The sequence below is a fragment of the Schistocerca cancellata genome, chromosome 2 (assembly GCF_023864275.1).
Source record: "Schistocerca cancellata isolate TAMUIC-IGC-003103 chromosome 2, iqSchCanc2.1, whole genome shotgun sequence".
Taxonomy (NCBI): Eukaryota; Metazoa; Arthropoda; class Insecta; order Orthoptera; family Acrididae; genus Schistocerca; species Schistocerca cancellata.
The window spans coordinates 754,783,356-754,806,506 of NC_064627.1; the positions used below are offsets into that span (position 1 = coordinate 754,783,356).

Sequence of the window (23,151 nt, forward strand, 5' to 3'; positions counted from 1 at the left end):
GAAAATTAAAGAGACCTTTGGAGATAAGAGAACCACTTGCATGAACATCAAGAGCTCAGATGGAAACCCAGTTCCAAGCAAAGAAGGGAAAGCACAAAGGTTGAAGGAGTATATAGAAGGTCTATACAAGGGCGATGTACTTGAGGACAATATTATGGAAATGGAAGAGGATGTAGATGAATATGAAATGGGAGATACGATACTGCGTAAAGAGTTTGACAGATCACTGAAAGACCTGAGTCGAAACAAGACCCCCGGAGTAGACAACATTCCATTGGAACTACTGACGGCCTTGGGAGAGCCAGTCCTGACAAAACTCTACCATCTGGTGAGCAAGATGTATGAAACAGGCGAAATACCTTCAGACTTCAAGAAGCATATAATAATTCCAATCCTAAAGAAAGCAGGTGTTGACAGATGTGAAAATTACCGAACTATCAGTTTAATAAGTCACAGCTGCAAAATACTAACGCGAATTCTTTACAGAAGAATGGAAAAACTAGTAGAAGCCGACCTCGGGGAAGATCAGTTTGGATTCCATAGAAATGTTGGAACACGTGAGGCAATACTGACCCTACGACTTATCTTAGAAGCTAGATTAAGGAAGGGCAAACCTACGTTTCTAGCATTTGTAGACTTAGAGAAAGCTTTTGACAATGTTGACTGGAATACTCTCTTTCAAGTTCTGAAGGAGGCAGGGGTAAAATACAGGGAGCGAAAAGCTATTTACAATTTGTACTGAAACCAGATGGCAGTTATAAGAATCGAGGGGCATGAAGGGAAGCAGTGGTTGGGAAGGGAGTGAGACAGGGTTGTAGCCTATCCCCGATGTTATTCAATCTGTATATTGAGCAAGCAGTGAAGGAAACGAAAGAAAAATTCGGAGTAGGTATTAAAATCCATGGAGAAGAAACAAAAACTTTGAGGTACGCCGATGACATTGTAATTCTGTTAGAGACAGCATAGGACTTGGAAGAGCAGTTGAACGGAATGGATAGTGTCTTGAAAGGAGGATGTAAGATGAACATCAACAAAAGCAAAAGGAGGATAATGAAATGTAGTCGGATTAAGTCGGGTGATGCTGAGGGAATTAGATTAGGAAATGAGACACTTAAAGTAGTAAAGGAGTTTTGCTATTTGGGGAGCAAAATAACTGATGATGGTCGAAGTAGAGAGGATATAAAATGTAGACTGGCAATGGCAAAGAAAGCGTTTCTGAAGAAGAGAAATTTGTTAACATCGAGTATAGATTTAAGTGTCAGGAAGTCATTTCTGAATGTGCTTGTATGGAGTGTAGGCATGTATGGAAGTGAAACATGGACGATAAATAGTTTGGACAAGAAGAGAATAGAATCTTTTGAAATGTGGTGCTACAGAAGAATGCTGAAGATTAGATGGGTAGATCACATAACTAATGAGGAGGTACTGAATAGGATTGGGGAGAAGAGAAGTTTGTGGCACAACTTGACTAGAAGAAGGGATCGGTTGGTAGGACATGTTCTGAGGCATCAAGGGATCACCCATTTAGTATTGGAGGGCAGCGTGGAGGATAAAAATCGTAGAGGGAGACCAAGAGATGAATACACGAAGCAAATTCAGAAGGACGTAGGTTGAGGTATGTGTTGGGAGATGAAGAGGCTTGCACAGGATAGAATGGCATGGAGAGCTGCATCAAACCAGTCTCAGGACTGAATACCACAACAACAACAACAATAATAATGAGAATGATTCGTCGGTGGTAGCAAAGCATCTTAAGAAAGAACAGCCAGCACTCGTTAGGAAACGTCACAATTATAACAATCTTCCAAATCTCAGTAGATGAAAAGCTTTGTAATATAGGAGTAAGATTGTTTCTACGCATTGCTGCCACAAATACACAAATGTTTTTGAGTCAACTGCTGTATCTTTCGTTGGCATTGATATATACGAAACAGAGTGTTACCATGTTTAGGAGGTGACTAGCAGTGGATTTTCGTTAGTCAGTGAACAGAGATTGGTGTCACGTGTAATTCCGATCATTATACCATGTGACATGTAAAATGGAAGGCCTTTTATACGTTTGATAATATATTTTGCAACAATCAAAATTTTGGACTGTGAGTGACGGCGTAATATGTTTAAGCTACATATACTACATGGACAACATTTCAATCCAATATGTGTATGTTATTTGACAAATAATGAGTCATGTTTTCCTTGTTTTTCCTTGTTTGTAGAACTTCGTAGTGGAATCAGATGCCGGCCAGGGTCGCCGAGCGGTTCTAGGCGCTACAGTCTGGAACCGCGCAGGTTCAAATCCTGCCTCGTGCATGGATCTGTGTGATGTCCTTAGGTTAGTTAGGTTTAAGTAGTTCTAAGTTCTAGGGGACTGATGACCTCAGAAGTTAAGCCCCATAGTGCTCAGAGCCATTTGAACCATTTTTGGGATCAGATCTTCCTGAAACATTTTATGTTTTTCAAATTAATAAATAACACATAATGTCTATAATAACATCGTGTTACATTCGCATTATGGCTTCACAGTAGATAATAGGGCGTTGGTTATTTTTCATACACAAAGGTGCAACAGATACAAACAGCTGCTCACAAGAGACATTTGAATGATCTTGAATTGCTTCAGGTACCATGAATGTACATTGAGATTCAGTAAAAAATGCGTAAATCGCTTAATACGTGTTTGGATCGATTTGTCTTCCTGAATGTCTAAGACTATGTTGAGCAGAAACTCCTAGTGCCTAAATGAAATCAACCTGGGCTTCCAACCGTATCAAGTGGTTATACAGCCACAAGCTTTCAATCGAATGCTCCTCGATCATTGTTAAATGGTAACTGACTGCCTTCTGCAAATGTGCGTCAGTCCTTAAAGTGCCCTGTAAGGGTCGTTTCTGGGCCTTTATGAAACGAATTTGGGGTTTTTAGACCTAATGAATTAACAAAATTGGTGGCGAAGAATTTGTTTCCGTACAGAATTAGACTGCTTTTTCTCTGAATGATGTGGTAGATGAACAGTTGTCCTAACTGTCGCCTAATATGTGTGTTGAGAGCGTAGCGGGGAGCGCCCTTTCTAAGTCTGAAAACTTTGTGCTGAAGAGGCTGCAGTTTTTTTAGATGTGTGTCGGCGGCAGTTGAAAACATTTCCGAACCGTACAAGACGGTCGGAAGTATGAGAGCACGTCAGATAGTTTTGCCTTGTGTAATAGTGTGCCGCTCTTGAAGAGCAGGTGGGCCCTACAATCGGTAAAGTAGGCCACACTTATTATTGGCTGCACTGGTTACGTACGACCTCCAAGCCAGTTTCTTGTCTATGGTACGACCAAGGTACTTGACTAGGTCAGGAGAGAGAGCTTGGGCTTGGTAGCGAAAACAAGTGCTTGGCTCTTCCTAGGATTGATTTTCACTTTCCAGACAGTGCAACGTTAGGTGATTTTGTCCAGATGTATTTGGAGGAGCCTAACACTGAATTTTAGGTCGGGGCAGCGTTTGAATAGCGCAGTGTCATACAGGACGTTTTCCACTACCGCCTGCCTGGGTATGTCGTTGGTGCTGATAGACTACAGCATAGGTCCCATAACTGAAATTTAAATTTGTGGTAATTTCCTACGGGACCAAATTGTTGAGGTCATGAGTCCCTAGGCTTACACACTACTTGATCGAACTTAAACTAATTTACGCTAAGGACAACATACACACCACACAACCACACACACACCCATGCCTGAAGGAGGACTCGAACCTCCGACGGTGGGGGGGGGGGGGGGGGGGGGAGGGGGGGGGGAAGCCGCACGAACCTTTGCAAGGCGGCAATATACCGCGCGGCTACCCCACGCTGTCCCAGAACTGAACCTTGCGGGACCCCAGCCAACATCGACTCTGTGTTGCTGCAATTATTGCATGATTGCACATATTCTGGACAACTTATGGAGTCTAATTTCTGTATGAAGCCATCATGCTGGACGTAGGAAGGACCTTTTCCATGTGAAAATATAGTGTTTCTGTTGCCCCCATCCATATGCAGCTGTAGCACTGGTTGCAAATTAACGATGTAAGGCCGACGTCTCCGGATAGCGTAGTCGCAGACCCCTCTCATGTTCAACTCGCCTTTTTCCATCGTTTCCGTAGTAACTGTTTTTCGACACAGTCTACTCTGTCCACTCAGGTTACTGTGACCACCTCTCAAAAGGCTGAATCGTCACATTTTGCAGCGCGGGCCTCTACGAGACGTGCAGGAAGAGAGTCTGTGAGGTTTAGGAAGGTACCAATAGGGTTGAGATGCCATGCCACTTCCAATGCCGTGGCCAGCCGCACTAGGTTCCTCGGTTGAGGGTCCATGGCGCAAACAGTCCGATCGAGGTGGTTCCTCAAATTCTCGTTTGGGTTTAATGCCAAGGAGTTTGGTGGCCGGGGGAGTACGGTAAACTCATTCTGGTGCCCTGAGAAACACGCACGTTGACTAGGAGCTTTGTGACGCGCTGCACTGTCTGCTGGTAGATGCCATCCTGCCGAGGAAAGCCCAACTGCATTTGGCGGTGGGCATCGTCCCCAAAGATAAGTGTATGCTTGTGTTGATCCATTATGGCTTCCAGCATGACGAAAGCCCTCGGGAATACCACGAAAACATTTGCCAGACCGTAACGCTCCCTCCTCCGGCCTGGACTCTTCTGGCAATTGTTGCAGGGTACTTGCTTTCAGATATTTCACACCGTACACGCCAGCGGCCATCTGTCATCTGAAAAGGCCACCTGTCGCCACTCAGTGGACTTCCAGTACTGGCGTGCAAATTCCATCATTTGTCGCCAATGAACAGCAGTCAGGTGCCTGTTGTAGAGGCCCACACGCAGCAGCGTTCGCTGAACGCTCGTTGAGGTAACACTTTTGGTAGTCCCATGATTCATTTGGATAGTCAGTTGATCAACAGTTGCACATATGTCGGTCCGTGCACATCTCTGCAGCCATCGTTCACCAAAATGGTTCGAATGGCTCTGAGCACTATGGGACTTAACTGCTGTGGTCATCAGTCCCCTAGAACTACTTAAACCTAACTAACCTAAGGACATCACACACATCCATGCCCGAGGCAGGATTCGAACCTGCGACCGTAGTGGTCGCGCGGTTCCAGACTGTAGCGCCTAGAACCGCTCGGCCACTTCGGCCGGCCATCGTTCACCCCTATCATCTATGGCCTGCTGTGTACCACATCTGCCTCGGCGTCTGTTTTGGACACCATTTTGCAACGCACGATATACTTTACAGTGGCATGTGCGCAGTTTACAAACTGAACCGTTTCGGAAATGCTTGCACCCTTGGCTCAAAAGCCAATGATGGAGGCCTTATGGGCGTCAGTCAAATTGCCCAGTTTCCGCATTACGACATTGACTGCACTGTTTTCCGCGCCTCTCCGACATGCTTTACACTCCCTCCACTGCTAGTGCTGCCTTCTGCCGTCTGTGAGTGGTTCTTGCACTTTGACGTCGAACGTAGGCGGTAGTCACATTAATGTGACTAGACCGTGTATTTCATTCTGTCGTGTTTCTGATCGAAAGGGGTGATGCTGGACTTTCTTTGTGCTCTGCGTGCTCCTTTTGTGTATCTATCAGCGAGGCGGCGTCGATATTAGTGCCTCGGCGTTGGAACGAAGTTGCTCGATCCAGTGTCAAAGTTGCGGAGCGCGCCATCCAACCAACCTCCAGCTAGCAGCTCAGAGCGGAGGGCGCCTCTGACGAGGCGGCTCTGACGGGCGGAAAATCTCGCCTCACTTCTTGTCACGTCAGCTCAGCTCGGCAGTCACGGAAGTTGGAGTACTCCGTGTCCCCGCGAGGGGTAGGCGGGCCAATAGTTCACAGAAAAACGCACTCAGGCTTCATGAAATATTCACGGCAGGGATCCCACTAGAAACTCGAGTTTACCTTAAGGAGGGAATTTTACGCCGCCTCAAGTCCATTTTTCTGATGTTTAAGGTAGCCGAAGAGCTGCAGCATGAAAATTAAACGCCAACTTCGCCAGCTACTTCGTAACCTTCGCATTATTTATTATCTAAGAGTTTGGTGCAGCCATGTAACTGTTCGACTGCAAGGCGCCAAGTGATGGAAATAATATCCACTCAAACAACGGATGCAATATTCCTGGCCTCACAGCAATCATATTTATCCTCAAGAAGAACTTCTTAGAACAGTTGAGAAGGCAGCAGTGGGAAGATGAGGCAATGTGGTGTGATGTATTCGGTACGTGTATTATGAGAAAGACCATCTAAAGCGTGGTCCTCCTCCGCGATTGGCAGCTGTGTTCGAATAGCGCCTCAAAGTGGTAAACTTCTGTTGTTAATATTAGAAAAACTAGACAGTGAATTTACTTGCATTTCATATAAAGCATCTTTCAGTAGCAGGCTATCATTCGATAATTTCAAAAGTGTTATTTATCAGCAGAATAATAAACAATTGCTAAACGAAAAGGTAGACGAAACACTTCGGAGATCCTCTGATCTCGCCTAACTTGGGTAGCGGGCGAGGTGATTTGGCTACAAGATCAGAGCTCGGAAGTCACTCTCGGAGGACGGACATGTTTTATGTCGCGGGGTCGGTTTCAGTGAAGACTTAATTAGCAATCTCTGGTTTGTAAATAAGAGAGCTCGATAGGCAGTCTCGGAGGACAGACATGGTGTCTGCCGCGGTCGGTTTCAGTTAAGACCTAATTAGCAATCACTGGTTTGTAAATACGATAGCTCGATCGTGGTCTCGGGGAACAGACATGTTGTCTGCCGCGGTCGGTATCGGCTAAGAACTTAATTAACAATCTCTGTTTTTTTAACATGTAATTGAGAACTAGTCCAATAGTAATTACGCAAAGCCGCAGTTCATTATATTGTTTACTCTGTGTGAAAGTGTGAAGATCGGAAATTATCTGTGATTCGTAAACTGGATTGTAATTGCGCAATTTATCGCCTCAGGATAACGGACTCACGATCTACTTGCGATTTTCTGCTTAGGGACAACAACTGTAGAAGACTGCAGGTTGGTGAATATTGTTCAGAACTTATGTATTCCACTCAGGGCGGAGGAAGGAACTAGGCACCTCGCGTGTAATGCGATCTTAGTACAAATGAGGTCAGTGGCACGTCATCTGCGGTACCACAGAGGAGGGATGAAGAAAGGAAATTTTTGAGGGAAAGGATTTATCAAACGCACATAAATCCCTCTCACTATCTCTCTCTGTTTCATTTCCCGTACGGATTTCGGGGGAATTTGCCGTTCGAGATAAAATTTTCGTTCACTCTCGTAATTTTGGCGAAATGCACGCTGTTGTTGCTATTGTAGACTTCAGTCCGACATGTGTGCAACTCTCCACGCTAGGGTACCCTGTGCAAACTTACTCATTTCAGACGATGAAAATTCCTCGGGTTTTCAGCAGCGTGGTAGTTTTGAAGAGTATCATACACATCATCTCCTGGCTAAACGTCGCGGTATTTTAACACCCGACTGGAAACGTGAGAGGTTTTTTATAAATAGATTACGCCGAGAAAATATACATTATCTTTATCCTGCATAACTTCTGCAACCTACACCCATTTAAACGTGCTTACTATAGTCAAGCCTTGATCTCCCACGATAATTTTTACTCACCACACTTCCTTCCAATACCAATTTGACCATTTCTTGATGCTTCATGATGTGTCCAATCGACGTATATTTTCTTTCAGTCAGGTTCTACCATTAGTTTCTTTTCTTTCCATTGCTCTTCAGCATCTCATTAGTTATCCTTTATACATGTGTATCTTCAGCATTCATTTACAGCATCACATTTCAAAACCTTCTACTCTACTCTTATCTGAACTGTCGTCCAAATCCGTTCAATGTTACATCCCAGACAAATACTTCCTAACACTTAAATTTATATTTGATGCAAAAAATTTCTCTTTTTCAGGATCGCTTTTCTTGCAATCGACAGGATGTACACTTCGACCATTTTCAGTTATCTAATCAGCGCAGCAAATCTTTTCCAGTTGTTCATTACTCGGATCGTTCCATTTTCAATAAATTATTAAAAGATGGTCAGGGGCTGCGTAGAGTTCTAGAGGTTTAAGTGAATTACCAAAGCAGTGATTTTTCAACAGTACAAGGACAGAGGCACTTAGCGTTCAAAACGTACATGTTTCTTCACATCATTTGTTCGCTGGATGACGTGACGATTACAGGCGCTCCACGAACTACGCAGAGTCAGCAAGCACCAATTGCAGTGTAACCAAGGGTGCTGCTATTAACCAGGTGCCAAACAGTGTTACAGGATCACCATAAAAATATGCAACCGAAATACTCAACGGGCACATTCAGTAATCCTCGTACATTATACTGCAGCTATTGTGATTGTTGCAGTAGTCGAAGGGACGGTCGACAGTAAAAAAGTAATCAAACGAATTACCAAAGTATGGCTATCAAGATCTATATGCAGAGGCATGCTTTATTATTTCTGAAATCGAACTGCTCCTAGACTTCCTGATCGGGGACGAGCAAGCGGAGGATTCTGTTTCATTCACGGAAGACTTCGTGCTGACAGTTTGGGAGATTACAGGTACATCTGCACCGTACCGTATGTGGCGATCTGTACATGGTTTCCCACAATCATTATTCCTCCCATCCTATTTCATTTGTGGACGATATATTGATGACCCATGGTCAGTAAAGCTGTGTATAGCCTGAATTTGTCTAATTTTGCGCTGTGGTCATTACCCTAGTTACAAGTGGCAGGAAGTATTGTGTTTCTTTACTGTTATGGAACGTAAGCTCTCGCGATACACAGTGCCTTTGCTGAAGTGGCTCCCACTGGAGTTTTCTAACGTTTATGAGACGTCCGGTTGCTGATTAAACGAAACCGAGCTGAAGAGTGCAATTCTTCTTAGAACCTTCTCTCTCTGACCCTTAATTTTCCTTGGTAATGGTCTCACACCTACAAATAACGGTGTCAGTATGGAGATTACGATACACCATTTGTCGATATGCATGATTTATTTAATAGAGAAAAAAGCTAACATGTTCCAGGAAGACATGACCCCTTTTACAAAGTTCAATAAACAAAAAAAAAATGACACATTATTTTACATATTAACAAACACATATGCAGTATATATATCTTAAAAGCAGTCTACCATCACACACAATCGAACGTAAAAGACTCTCCATTTTGCACATAACATCGTATAATAAACGAAATTAATGGTGGTGCCTAAAAATCTCACAGACGCCTGTACAATGACTAACGAAAATCCACTGTCCATCACATGTAACGCCCTATTTCATATCTAACTAGTGATATGGCTATCGATTCAAAGACCTTCAGACATCTGTATGTCTTTATTATAACAATGCCTAAAAACATTAACTATAAAGGGCAATTCAGCTGTCCCTATCGATAGGTTTTATGCAACCTGCAACGGCTTCAGAAACTACTTACGACATTTTCATAGCCTCTCACCTGTTGCATGTGAACTGTTGGTCCAACAGAAAAAATGAACGAGACCTTTTTATAGGAAGTTTAAACAAGTAACGTATATACTGGGATATGTTTTCTCTGGAGGCCACAGATTTCGAATTATTCAAGAAAAACGCATTTTAAGGTCAATTTTATACATTTTGTTGAATAATTCGAAAGCTATAGAGAAAATGTATCCGAGTAATAATTTTAACCATCTTAAATTTCCTACAAAAAGGCCCTGGGCATTTTTTCTGTAGCACAAATAGTTTGCATGTCGTGAGCGAGAGAATATGAAAATCTTGCATGTGGTGTTTGAAGATGTCGCGGGTTGCATAAAACCCATCGGTAGGGGCAGCTGAATCACCTTGTATTTATTCTGTGTCTCTGGACCCTGCTGCCCACTTCCACGTCAACTAATTTTGATACACTGCAGTACATTACTTTCAATTATTAATACTGCTTTCCTTACACTTACGTTAAAGGGTCCAGTCTACATTTTCAGTTGATCTTCTGTGAACTTACATATTTTGTAACTGTCGAAGTAACATTTTCTCTTATTTCGGTCATAGTAATATTATTATTCACTGAATGCCATTAATTTCATTACTTTCCAGATACGAGTTCTACAGTTCTACAGAAGCGTCAAGGCCAGCGACCTGAATAGAAACATCCACTGTATTACTTGACTTGTATTGGAATCGTTATACTGAAAGACATTTATTATATTGCTTGTCGCCCTTTTCTTGCGACACATCTGCATTTCTCAAAGTTAGGTATTGCATCTATTTTCTGTAAAAAAAACTCATTAATACGATTTGCTTGAATTGTTGTCTAGCGATCCGAGAAAGCGGGTTTCCTAGGCACCCCATATTTGACGAGAATTCAGGATACAACATTAGATGACCTGAAGAGAGACAAACTTGGACATCAGTTTCAGTCCGACGTGGAAGTGTAAGAATGGGTGAAGTTGTGGATCCGTCAACGGCCCACGGCATTGTACGAGTGTCAAACAGGAGTTGATCGTCTCGTCTCCTAGTGTGATAAATGCCTCAACGTACGTGGTGATTAGTTTGGAACCATTCCATGGTCCCGTTTTGGCGGGTGCTCGGTTTTCATTCGATTGGCTCTTATATTTAGTATATATTAAGGCAATGACTGCTAATGATCTCTTCAGTGCAGACGCCCACCAGGCTCGAACTCTTACGGGAATCGGCGAAATGCCGCGATTAATGAGGATAATGGGCAATGGGCACAACATTCGTAGTGTATGGATAGGTTGAGAATCTGAGTCTGACAGGAGGCATGCTGGGGTAGTCCGCGCAGTGGCGATGAGCACTGCATCCGGATGGAGCAGTGGTCAACGCATCTGCCTTTTAAGCAGGAGACCCGGATTCTAATCCCGGACTGGCACAAGTTTTCTACTTCCCCCATTGATTTAAATCAGTATCCACTCGCAGCCAACGTCTGAATTTCCTTTGTGTTTAGTTATATTTAATAGGCGGCAGTATGGAACTTTATCAATGTCTTGTCGGACGTCAGAAAGTATGGCATTAATCGTGGTGCCACTATCAACAAACTTCCGTATATCGCGAGCCAATAGCGGTAGATGGGTTTCAGTATGATTGGTGATTGCGAAATACATGTTAGTTCCTACGAACGAGTTGTTCTGTTTCCAAAAAACTCATCATATGTGAGCACAAAATATGTTCTAGAATTCTAGAGGAAACTTGTGTACACTACTTGTGTACACTCAATATCAAATGAAAGCGCACATGATGGCTCTGACAAGATACAACAATAATGTAATGGTGACAATATGTCGGTTACTATTACCAAAACAACCTATGTATTGCTGAAATACTCATTTCCCGTAGCTGAAATCAAGACGTACATTTAAAAATTGTACCAACCGAAAGGCAGACAACACACAGGCATTTACAAACATACTTTGATGAAGCGTTGAGTTTCCATTGCTCTCTTACATTGGCTGGTACCAAAGCGAATAAGATACTACAAAAGTGGTCACTGTAGGTACTACAAGGTACAAATTGTTCTTATGATTTACATTCTTACGATTCTATGTACATTATGAAACACCGCGAAAGTGAACAAGAAACAGTCTGAGTTCGTAATGAAATCCTCTTGATAGTTACTCTGCTAGTCTCGTCATTCTGCGAGTAATTGCCATGCAGTTAATAACACCTATTTGGCAAGGTGAGAGCCGAAACTCCATTTTTGTCCTAGACAAACGCTGGGTAAGAACGATTAAAGCACAAAAGCACACAGAATAGAGATCACCCAACTAATATACAAACGGTACTGACGAATACCCCATCCCCTCCATATTCACCAATTTTCACTTTGTTGACACAATAAGCTCGTTTGGTATAAAAAAATGTTCGAGACACCCCTGTCTGGGTCTCTGAAGGTGCTTCAGAAAGAGCAAGACCAAATTAGTTTTTCCATGATGATGTGAAATAATTCACTGAGGTCCAAAAAGTGATTTATACAGACCAAATTTTAGGGGCGTACTGTAAATTCTGTTACGGAAAATGAGCAAAGCATCATTATCGAAATACGCTTTACATACACAAATCACCTAACGATACTCTAACTGGAAACTCTAGTAGCAGTTTAGAAGAGAAAAAAAGGTTTGCACTAGATCTTTCAGTGGTGAGTGTTGACGAACAATCTTTAGTTTTCTTTCAATTTAGATAAATGTGTTAAAAGTAGTAATAACAATTGCTGTTATGTACTTCGGTGTATCCATTGCTATAAACTGTAATAAATTAGTAAAGAAAGGACCGAGACTATAATTCGTAAGCAGAGAATTTAGGTTGTAGACTGAAAATTTAACTATCGAATAGTTATGTGGCAGCAATAGGAAAAAAGAGAAAGAACAAGTATTTCTTTAAACGTAGTACACACAGCATAATACAGTGTACAGTTACCTACACAGTTGGTCTGAAGGAGGAGGGAGAACAATTTTGAAAATATTATGTACAATAATACAGTATATGTTGCGGAAACTGAAATAAATTTCACTTTCAGTTTATCGTATTATGTAGTTAAATATATTTTCATAAATGTGTATTCATCAGATTCCGTGTTGTCCATGTGTACAAAAATGTTATCTTTAGCTGCGGTAGAAATATGTTTTGAATGTTCTCATCACATAGCATGATGACGGTGACCTGCCGAAACCAGTATGAACATTTTTGTAATAATTGGCTATCCTGACTACATAAAAAATTACTGAACAAAACATTGTTATTTAAGGTATCATTAGTTGTTTGGGGACTTTAAAACTGTTTGGTACTATAGTGATTAGATAAAGTTTAGCGAACTATAATTTACAGAACTCACCAGTGATGTTAAACAGCTGCGGAGAAACATCTCGGAAAGCTTCACTCGACTTTGGCAGCACGAGTAGCGCCCCCAGAAAACTGAAATAAGAAAAGTTCGATTAGCATCTTACAGTGAACTATTCGTAATTTTGTAAGCTACGGTTTGAAACTGTGCTTTCAGCTGTATTTCGTATTTAAAGTTACTAAGTCATCTTATTGCACCAAAACTGATAGTTACAGTAACTACCGTACATAATGTACTGTTTTCCCTATTAATAATGCAGCTTATGCGACACATGCGTTTTACCCTTAGTTGTTCTGTGCATTATGTAGTGGGCGTGTGTACACCGTACATCGCCGGTAACTCGGCAGTTAAGCGCCGTGAAAGGAAGTGTGTGATGTAAACTACCTGCTCGACAGGAAAGAAGCACAAGTAGCGACCCTGCAGGCGCCTCCACGTATCTGCTGGTTTCTTGAAGCGGTCCGTTTCTTTTGTAACGTGTGTAAAGGTCGAGGACGGAATGCCTAATGCATCAACAACATAAACGCTTTGGCAGGGTGTAGTGGCCGGCCTTGTCTAGCACATTCGAATATACATCGCTCCCGAGAGGACAAAAGGAATAAATTAAGGTGATAACAAGACTTGCTGTCTATAGTAACTTTGAAGTTGTTGAAAATAACGACTGTTCATCATTCATTTTCACAGCGGCGAGGCAAGAAGCATGAGGCCGAATGTTTTTCATAAACACGAAGGCAGTCTGTTTGTAATCGAAATGACGCTGTAAGAGCACTCAGCGTTTACCGATAAACAGACTGCCAGGACGGGCTCTCATTGAAGACTGAAGGTGTGCCATCAGCGACGGCGCACTGATAAGGTAAACTGCCAAAAATGTTCTAATATCGTATGCTGCTGATGTTATTGTTACGTTAGACTGTAGCATGGCGCTACCGACACCTGTGTATACTGGAACAGCTGCACACGGGGTCTTGTTTCCCAATCATAGTTGCCCTAGATGCAGTGCCTGGTCGATGGACTGACCCATTCGCCTTCCTACCACATGCGCCAGTAACAGATTTAGGAAGTAAATTAGAACACTGATTATTATGCGAGTATTTTAACCCTTTAAGCGACACTGGTAAATATATACACCACTTGTGAATGATATTTATTGCTTTATTTACTACAAACAATCGATTGTACTGGTATTAATATTTTCTCTATATTTTGTGTGATAAGTAGTGAGTACCATTTTTATGTTTCTAAGTTGGCAGGCTTGAGGTATCAGCGGACAAATTTGTAACAGCGTGAATATTTACCGATAGCCTTTGAGGCACTCGTCTTCAGAGCTGGTTTCGTGTTCAGCTACCATTTGTCACCTGTGGATTTACTGTTCTGATATAAATGACGGTAAGTTCGATACACAGATTTCCTGCTTTCGAAAGTATAATATCAGTACAGGAGTTGCTTTTAAGCATATTTACAGCTGCGTTTCTTCCGTGCCGTTCATGTAAGCAAATAGACTGTCGTCAATGTAGTTCCTATTTACATCCGATTTTACTGATTACAAGCTGTGAAATGCTTCTGATGAAGAATGGGCATTGCAGATAATATTGTTTCACAAATTAATCTCGAAAATATTAGCCGCTGAAATAATATTATTTCCTCTGACAGTGCACATGTAGGATGATTGCTGAAAATACGCAACATGACGAAAATAGTTTGTGCACACACTTGAGTGTAAAAGGCAAATGAATTATTGAGTCGTTTACGTTAGTTTTATAGTTGCAGGGGTCATACTGACATTCGTGAATCTTTCTTTTAGATCAGTAGGAGTGACTTCATGGAGGTGTCACAGCTTCAAGTCAGATGAAGTTCTAGCTGATTGCATGATGGAATGCCCGAACGGGGTTACAGCATAGAACGCAGAATATTCGAAATTTGGAGGAGACTCTGATGCAGAGGATGAAGCTAGTACCTCTACAGTTTCAGATACTACTACAGTAACTGTTGACACTCTGGGTAACGCAGTGTCAAGTGGAACCAATGGGTGAAGCGTCTAGTACAGATGCAGCAGGAAGGCTTGACTGTTTCCCTGTGCTTGAGGAGGAACTTCATGAAAGTCGTCAAAGTGGCTCTGATACTGAAGTGGCTATAAATGTGCATTTATACGCACAGTCTAAAGCTGTTTGTGAACTCTAGTACTTCGAGAAATATCGTCCTCATGAGTGCATGTTTACGAACAGAGGTTGTCACTCAAATGGTTCAAATGGCTCTGAGCACTATGGGACTTAACATCTGAGGTCATCAGTCCCCTAGACTTAGAACTACTTAAGCCTAAGTAACCTAAAGTCATCACACACATCCATGCCCGAGGCAGGATTCGAACCTGCGACCGTAGCAGTCGTGCGTCCCTGGACTGAAGCGCCTAGAATCTCTCGGCCACCGCGGCCGGCGAGATTGACACTGTTAGTATCCAGCAGATTTTTCCAAACCTTTTCAGCACAAATTTTGTGGCCCTAAATTTTGTGCCCCTACTCCATTGGTTTGAGTGTTTACCACGCCATCACTTATGATGAACTTAGAAATACGTAATAAAACTGAGCAGTTTTCTTGATTGCTGCTCCCAAACAGTACACAACGACATATAGGTGCCGCGCGGGATTAGCCGAGCGGTCTGAGGCGCTACAGTCATGGACTGTGCGGCTGATCCCGGCAGAGGTTCGAGTCCTCGCTCGGGCATGGGTGTGTGTGTTTGTCCTTAGGATAATTTAGGTTAGCTAGTGTGTAAGCTTAGGGACTGATGACATTAGTAGTTAAGTCCCATAAGATTTCACACACATTTGAACATTTTCGACATATACGTATATTCATTGCTTTTCTGGATAAAATGTTTTCTCACTTAAAGGGTTAATGTGGCAGTTTTAGCTGAGGGATGGGGGAGGGGGGGGGGGAGGCGTCTCGAACTATGGTTGCGTGAGATGCTGGTAGAGGTCGGGGCTGAACTACCACGTTTACGACACTGCCAGCCTCAGCAAAGAATAGCGATGTAGCCATTACCGAACGCTTTGTATAATACTCATTGCCATGTGTTGTGTGTTGCTCGGAGAGCACAGGAGACTGACGTGGGCTGTGAGAGGGAGGCGGGGATAGTTCCCCCTCCCCAAAAATAAATAAATAAATAAATGTTCAAATGTGTGTGAAATCTTATGGGACTTAACTGCATGGATGTGTGTGATGTCCTTAGGTTAGTTAGGTTTAAGTAGTTCTAAGTTCTAGGGGACTGATGACCTCAGATGTTGAGTCCCATAGTGCTCAGAGCCATTTGACTTAATTGCTGAGGTCATCAGTCCATAAGCTTACACAGTACTTAACCTAAATTATCCTAAGGACAAACACACACACACACACACATGCCCGAGGGAGGACTCGAACCTCCGCCGGGACCAGCCGCAAAGTCCATGACTGCAGCGCCTGACCGCTCGGCTAATCCCGCGCGGCGATTGTTCGCCCACTCCATTCCTCGACGCTCGGGCGGTCTAATTGTAAGTTTTTGTTTCTTTACTCTCGCGACGACTGCCACGTACAGTGTCCGGACTCCACATCTATATGTTATCACAACATACAACATGGTTCCCTGTCTGTATGACATCCTGTTTTGTTTTCTGCCCTTATTCGAAGGACCTGCGACAACAAAGGGGTGTTAAATAAAGCATTCTATATATGAAAAGTGGTAGTATGGACTAAAACAAGAAATGTCCCGTAAAGGTGGGCTCTGAAATGAACACCTTAAGAGTTATGAGAACTTGTTCAGTAGAAGAGATGTTTTCCACAATAGCAAAGACGAACAATTGCTCGGTATGCATTTTAGAACCTACGTTTACTACACAATTCTGTCTTTTTTGGTCCATACTGCCACCTATCAAAATATGGAATAATAGTTCTCTCGAGATTTCTCTCAAGCATCCGTAACTAGTACAAATGTAATCGAGTTCGATGCACAACGTTACTTTGCGCTCTCCATATCCGTAGCAGCTGTATGTCATCCTGTTTTGTTTTCTGCCCTTATTCGAAGGACCTGCGGCAGCAAAATAATGGTCCTTGAAAATGTATTAATCTCTGAAGAATGATACGTAGAATCTCCTGAGCGATTGAATTATATGACAAATGGGAAGATATTTAATGTCAGGAACTGCTAGGTGTCGTCCAGAATAAAACACAACGAAGATATAAAGTAAAAAAAAACGGAATATGCGTAGGTAGGTAGCCGGTACTAACTTCTGCCTATGACCAACAAATTTTGCAAATACAGCGTACGATTGGTTTTTTAATGAAATACATCGGTTAAAAATAAACGGGGATTTACGATAGAATAATTAGTTCTAACACTGTGCAACAGCAGATATGGTGATAATATCTGAAGTCGGGCTCATAAGCCTGTAAGCCAGTGGTTAAATACCGCCAAACATTCCATCCAAGCCCTAGTTCAACACAACTAAGGCAAACAAAATATTTAATGTTTCACAATTTGCATGAGATTTAATCATGGATCATTCCCTGGCCATTTTCATCGAATACACATTCGAGATAACCTTTATTCTGAATGTGATGAAATAACGGTAGGGGATATCAGTCACATATTTTAAAAAAAATTTAAACTGTATGTAAACCAGCTAATCGATTTGGTACAACTACTAATTCGATGCCATACGTCATTACCAACTACTATACGAACTCTCCTTCGCCAAAATAATGTCGTGGTTTTAAGGCTATTTATGAAATTCATTCATAAATGCAACCTTATTCTGTAAAACTCCAAAATACTGAAAGATGGTTGTACGGCCTTCAGGCCGAAAGTCACAATAAATAAATGAATAAATAAGTAATGCTTATAAGCCGTTATGTCTTTGCTAAAGAAGTAACCGTTTTAAAGATAGTGACTGCTGAATTTCAATTTTATCCTCATATATGACCAATAAAAAATGTATAGCTATCATTAACGCAAATGTTGGTTTGAATGTCACAACACTTTACTAGGTAGGGTCCTACTGGAAGTGGTACACCATTACCTTTCCCTTACCTTCGAACTGATGAATCCAGCAAATTAAAGATGGGCTCCAAACTATGGTGCACCTCGATTTTTTTTTCGTTAACAAACATTGCCAAGGTGAAAAAAGAAATAAGTGAAAGATAAAATTTTAGAATGAACGGAAACCGAGTCCAAGAGCTCTGTATCCATTGTCTGGCACTTAGCTTTTTTTTTTCTTAAGAGCTCCACGCCGTATGATCAATACAAACTCAAAAAATCGAAATACACTACTGGCCATTAAAATTGCTACGCCACTTAGATGAGGTGCTACAGACGCGAAATTTAACCGACAGGAAGAAGATGCTGTGATACGCAAATGATTAGCTTTTCAGAGCATTCACAACGTGCTGACATGAGGAAAGTTTCCAACCGATTTCTCATACACAAACAGCAGTTGACCGGCGTTGCCTGGTGAAACGTTATTGTGATGTCTCGTGTAAGGACGACAGATGCGTACCATCACGTTTCCGACTTTGATAAAGGTCGGATTGTAGCCTATCGCGATTGCGGTTTATGGTATCGCGACATTGCTGCTCGCGTTGGTCGAGATCCAATGACTGTTAGCAGAATATGGAATCGGTGGGTTCAGGAGGGTAATACGGAACGCCGTGCCGGATCCCAACGGCGTCGTATCACTAGCAGTCTAGATGACAGGCATCTTATCAGCATGGCTGTAACGGATCGTGCAGCCACGTCTCGATCCCTGAGTCAACAGATGGGGACGTTTGCAAGAAAACAACCATCTGCACGAACAGTTCGACGACGTTTGCAGCAGCATGGACTATTAGCTCGGAGACCATGGCTGCGGTTACTCTTGACGCTGCATCAGAGACAGGAGCGCCTGCGATGGTGTACTCAACGACGGACCTGGGAGCACGAATGGCAAAACATCATTTTTTCGGATGAATCCAGCTTCTGTTTATAGCATCATGATGGTCGTATCCATGTTTGACGACATCGCGGTGAACGCACATAGGAAGCGTGTATTCGTCATCGCCATACTGGCGTATCACCCGGCATGATGGTATGGGGTGCCATTGGTTACACGTCTCGGTCACCTCTTGTTCGCACTGACGACACTTTGAACAGTGGACGCTACATTTCAGATGTGTTACGACCCGTGTCTCTACCCTTAATTCGATCCCTGCGTAACCCTATATTTCAGCAGGACAATGCACGACCGCATGTTGCAGGTCCTGTACGGGCCTTTCTGGATACAGAAGATGTTCGACTGCTGCCCTGGCCAGCACATTCTCCAGATCTCTCACCAATTGAAAACGTCTGGGCAATGGTGGCCGAGCAACTGGCTCGTCATAATACGCCAGTCACTACTCTTGATGAACTGTGGTATCGTGTTGAAGCTGCATGGGCAGCTGTACCTGTACACGCCATCCAAGCTCTGTTTGACTCAATGCCCAGGCGTATCAAGGCCGTTATTACGGCCAGAGGTGGTTGTTCTGGGTACTGATTTCTCAGGATCTATGCAAATTGCGTGAAAATTCACATGTCAGTTCTAGTATAATATATTTGTCCAATGATTACCCGTTTATCATCTGCATTTCTTCTTGGTGTAGCAATTTTAATGGCCAGTAGTGTAGCTTGTAAAGTTACGAGTGCGTGCTGTTTTTTTTGTTTGTTTTTGCCGTATGGTTGCTGAGACTCCCCGCCCTCCCGCCTCGATTGCGCGGTGGCTGTCCTGCCGGCGAACGGTGCATCGCGGAGTGTGTTGCAGGGCTGCGTTCAGCCCGACAGAGCAGCTGCGGCAGGCACGCTCATTCGCCTGTAAAGCAGGCCACAGTGAGCTGCAGCGCGTCATTTGGCATGCATAGCGCAGCCGTAGATGACAGATTCTGCCAGGGTCGTACCACAGGCGTTCCGAATCAACATGCCGCCTCCACCATCTGCGCGCATGCAACCATGCTTTTATTTCCTCTGCAAGGACTGAAAGTACTTTTAGCACAAACACTAATGAATCTCGATATGGCACCACAGGTCACTGTGATGTTTTCAGAATAATAGGTCTTCAGATGGTTCAAATGGCTCTGAGCACTATGGAACTTAACTTCTGAGGTCATCAGTCCCCTAGAACTTAGATCTACTTAAACCTAACTAACCTAAGGGCGTCACACACATCCATGCCCGACGCAGGATTCGAACCTGGGACCGTAGCGGTCGCGCGGTTCCAGACTGTAGCGCCTAGAACCGCTCGGCCAATTCGGCCGGCAATAATAGGTCTCTTAATAACGCTTTAAGCCTGCCATTCATATACTCTTCTAGTCTTGCCTGTGTTAAAAAATGTTTCACTAGAAGTCTATCCATGTGGGGCTTGATGGCTCTCATATTCGCCAAAAGATCACGATGCGCCAAAATCACCAGAAGGGCTTAATTTAAACAGGACTTTTACCTCGAATAACTGTGAAAAAGAATATAAAGATCAAAAAATCCAAAAGCCTACTGAAATCGCTTTTCCAATAGGAATCTGCTGCCGAAGAAGGATTACTTCCGCAGAACTCATTTAATTCAGAGAAAAATTTAAAGTAGGATTAAAAAAATTCATTCGAATTTATTCTAGAAACAACAAACACCGATAGGAAGCCCAATTCCGAGTTGAGAACGTGGACCCAACGATTATCCTTTTTGACTAGTGTTTGGAGTTTGAAATGGTTTAAATTTATTGATTTGTTTAAAGAAGATACTATTTGCTCCTTTCTCCTTTTCGGAAAAAGGAGAAAGGAGAAAAAGGAGCTGTGTGAAGAACAGCATGGGCTTAGGAAAGGAAGAAGCACGATCCGTCAACTGATGGAAAAAAGTTGGGAGTGTAACAAAAGGGTGATAATCGTTTTTATAGGCATAGAAAAGGCATATGACTCAGTTAACAGGGGAAGACTCTGGGAAGAAATGAAGAAGATAGATATAGAAGATGGATACATTAATGTAATAAAGACAATGTACAGAGGACACGATTGTAGAATTCGAACGCCATTGGGGAACTCTGAATACTTCGAAATAAGACAAGGACTTAAGCAAGGAAGTATTGTATCTCCTGCACTGTTTAATGTTGTAATGGAGGGAATGAATAGGACAAATAAGATATAGTAAAAGAAAAAGACAAAAAGATGATTTTTGCAGATGATATGGTAATATGGGGTGATAAAGACGTAGATGTACAGTTACAGCTTGATTCGTGGGAGGAAATAATGAAAAGGTATGGATTAAAAATAAGTAAAGATACGAGTGAAGTAATGGTATTTGGAAGAGGGAAAGGGATCGACGGAAATATTACCTTGAATGGAGAACCCCTCAAAGTGGTAGAAAGTTTCATTTATTTAGGGAGTGAAATATCTAGGGATGGAAGAATAACTAACGAAATTAATAGGAGGCTACAGATGGGAGGCAATTTATACCAAACAATAAAACACCTGACTTGGAATAAGGAAATTTCAGAATAGGCAAAACTCCTTATGTATAAGAATTATTACTTCCCTATTGTCACCTATGGTGGAGAAACCTGGACAATGACAGAAAGGGACTGGAGCAGACTGCAAGCAGGGGAAATGAAATTTCTCAGAGCAGTTAAGGGAAAAACAAGAATGGACAGAATAAGGAATGAAGAGATTAGAAAGGACCTTAAACAAGAAAGTACGAGAGAAGAAATTGAAAAAAAGAGATTAAGATGGTATGGGCATGTTAAGAGGATGCATGGGCAGAGACTCCCCAAAATTATGGAAGAACTAAAGATGGATGGGAAGAGACCTAGAGGGCGCCCAAGAACACGGTGGAAAATGGGAGTGAGAATGTCTGTAGAAAGGAGAGGTGTGACATGGCAGTAAGTGAAGGAAGAAAAGTGGTGGGAGGACCGAGCCAAATGGAGAGGACTCGTCATCACCCAGACCCGGCAGTAGCTGGAGCGGGATTCAGATATAGATAGACTATTTGCTCGAAGTTTTGAAAGCGAACGTGGGTGGCAAACGGAAAGAAGTGAACATCGATTGAAAATGGTACACAGTTATCTGACTTCTATCGAAACAGCTATTCCCATCAGTCACCGCGGCGAGAGTCTTGTTAGAGTGGACGATTAATATAACAGATCATGATTTGATAATGAACATTCTGTCTCATAATCAGTTCGAATTCGTGATGGATTGTACAAAGACCGACCGCCCAAAACGTTCCGAGACGGGTGTTATTCCTGGTATATACGCGACGTCTGCTTAGTAACCATGGACGCAACTTCAACTAACGTCTGTAAGAAACAGGTGGAGGAGTCGACCAGTTAGTTGTGAGCGGGCAGTGTGGACGTGTGGCCGTAGTGTGCAAAGTTGTATCGCAAATCGCAAGGGTGCAACATCTCTAAATGAAGTGTTCAAGACATACTTCAGAGTACTTTAAAGGAGAAGAGAAAAACGTATGCAAAGTTTGTACCGCACACCTTCACTCCTGCCGGCCGCGGTGGTCCAGCGATTCTAGGCGCACAGTTCGGAACCGCGCGACTGCTACGGTCGCAGGTTCGAATCCTGCCCCGGGCATGGATGTGTGTGATGTCCTTAGGTTAGTTAGGTTTAAGTAGTTCTAAGTTCTAGGGGACTGATGACCACAGATGTTAAGTCCCATAGTGCTCAGAGCCATTTGAACCTTCACTCCTGAACAACGAGGCGTGGACGCCTCCCGCGACTTGATTGAATTGCACAGGTCACGAGACTTCTTCGTTTTGTGGTGGATTCCTTTAGCTAAGACAAAGTACAGAAATTCGCATGCACTGAGGATATTACCGACTTTCAATCCAATGCGACTCGCCAGTTCAGCTACATCCCAAACAAGGAATTTTCTGACAGTTTCACATGGTTGTATGAACGCAACAATGGAAAATTATACTGAAATGCAGGAGGATCTGAAACGAATTGACGCATGGTGCAGGGAATGGCTATTGAATCTCAATGTAGACAAGTGTAATGTGCTGCGAATACATAGAAAGAAAGATCCTTTATCATTTAGCTACAGTATAGCAGGTCAGCAACTGGAAGCAGTTAATTACATAAATTATCTGGGAGTAGGCATTAGGAGTGATTTAAAATGGAATGATCATATAAAGTTGATCGTCGGTAAAGCAGATGCCAGACTGAGATTTATTGGAAGAAGCCTAAGGAAATGCAATCCGAAAACAAAGGAAGTAGGTTACAGTACGCTTGTTCGCCCACTGCTTGAATATTGCTCACCAGTGTGCGATCCGTACCAGATAGGGTTGATAGAGGAGATAGAGA

At 42.7% G+C, this 23,151-nt stretch overlaps 1 protein-coding gene across 1 annotated transcript in view; it reads right to left on the minus strand.

Annotated features, from left to right (window-relative positions):
* Positions 1–23,151, minus strand: part of LOC126162579 (uncharacterized) — a 384,276-nt gene that overhangs the window by 203,092 nt on the left and 158,033 nt on the right. Inside the window, exon 3 of the mRNA XM_049919174.1 lies at positions 12,826–12,905. Coding sequence (XP_049775131.1) covers positions 12,826–12,905 — 80 coding nt within the window. The remainder of the gene's footprint in view (positions 1–12,825; positions 12,906–23,151) is intronic.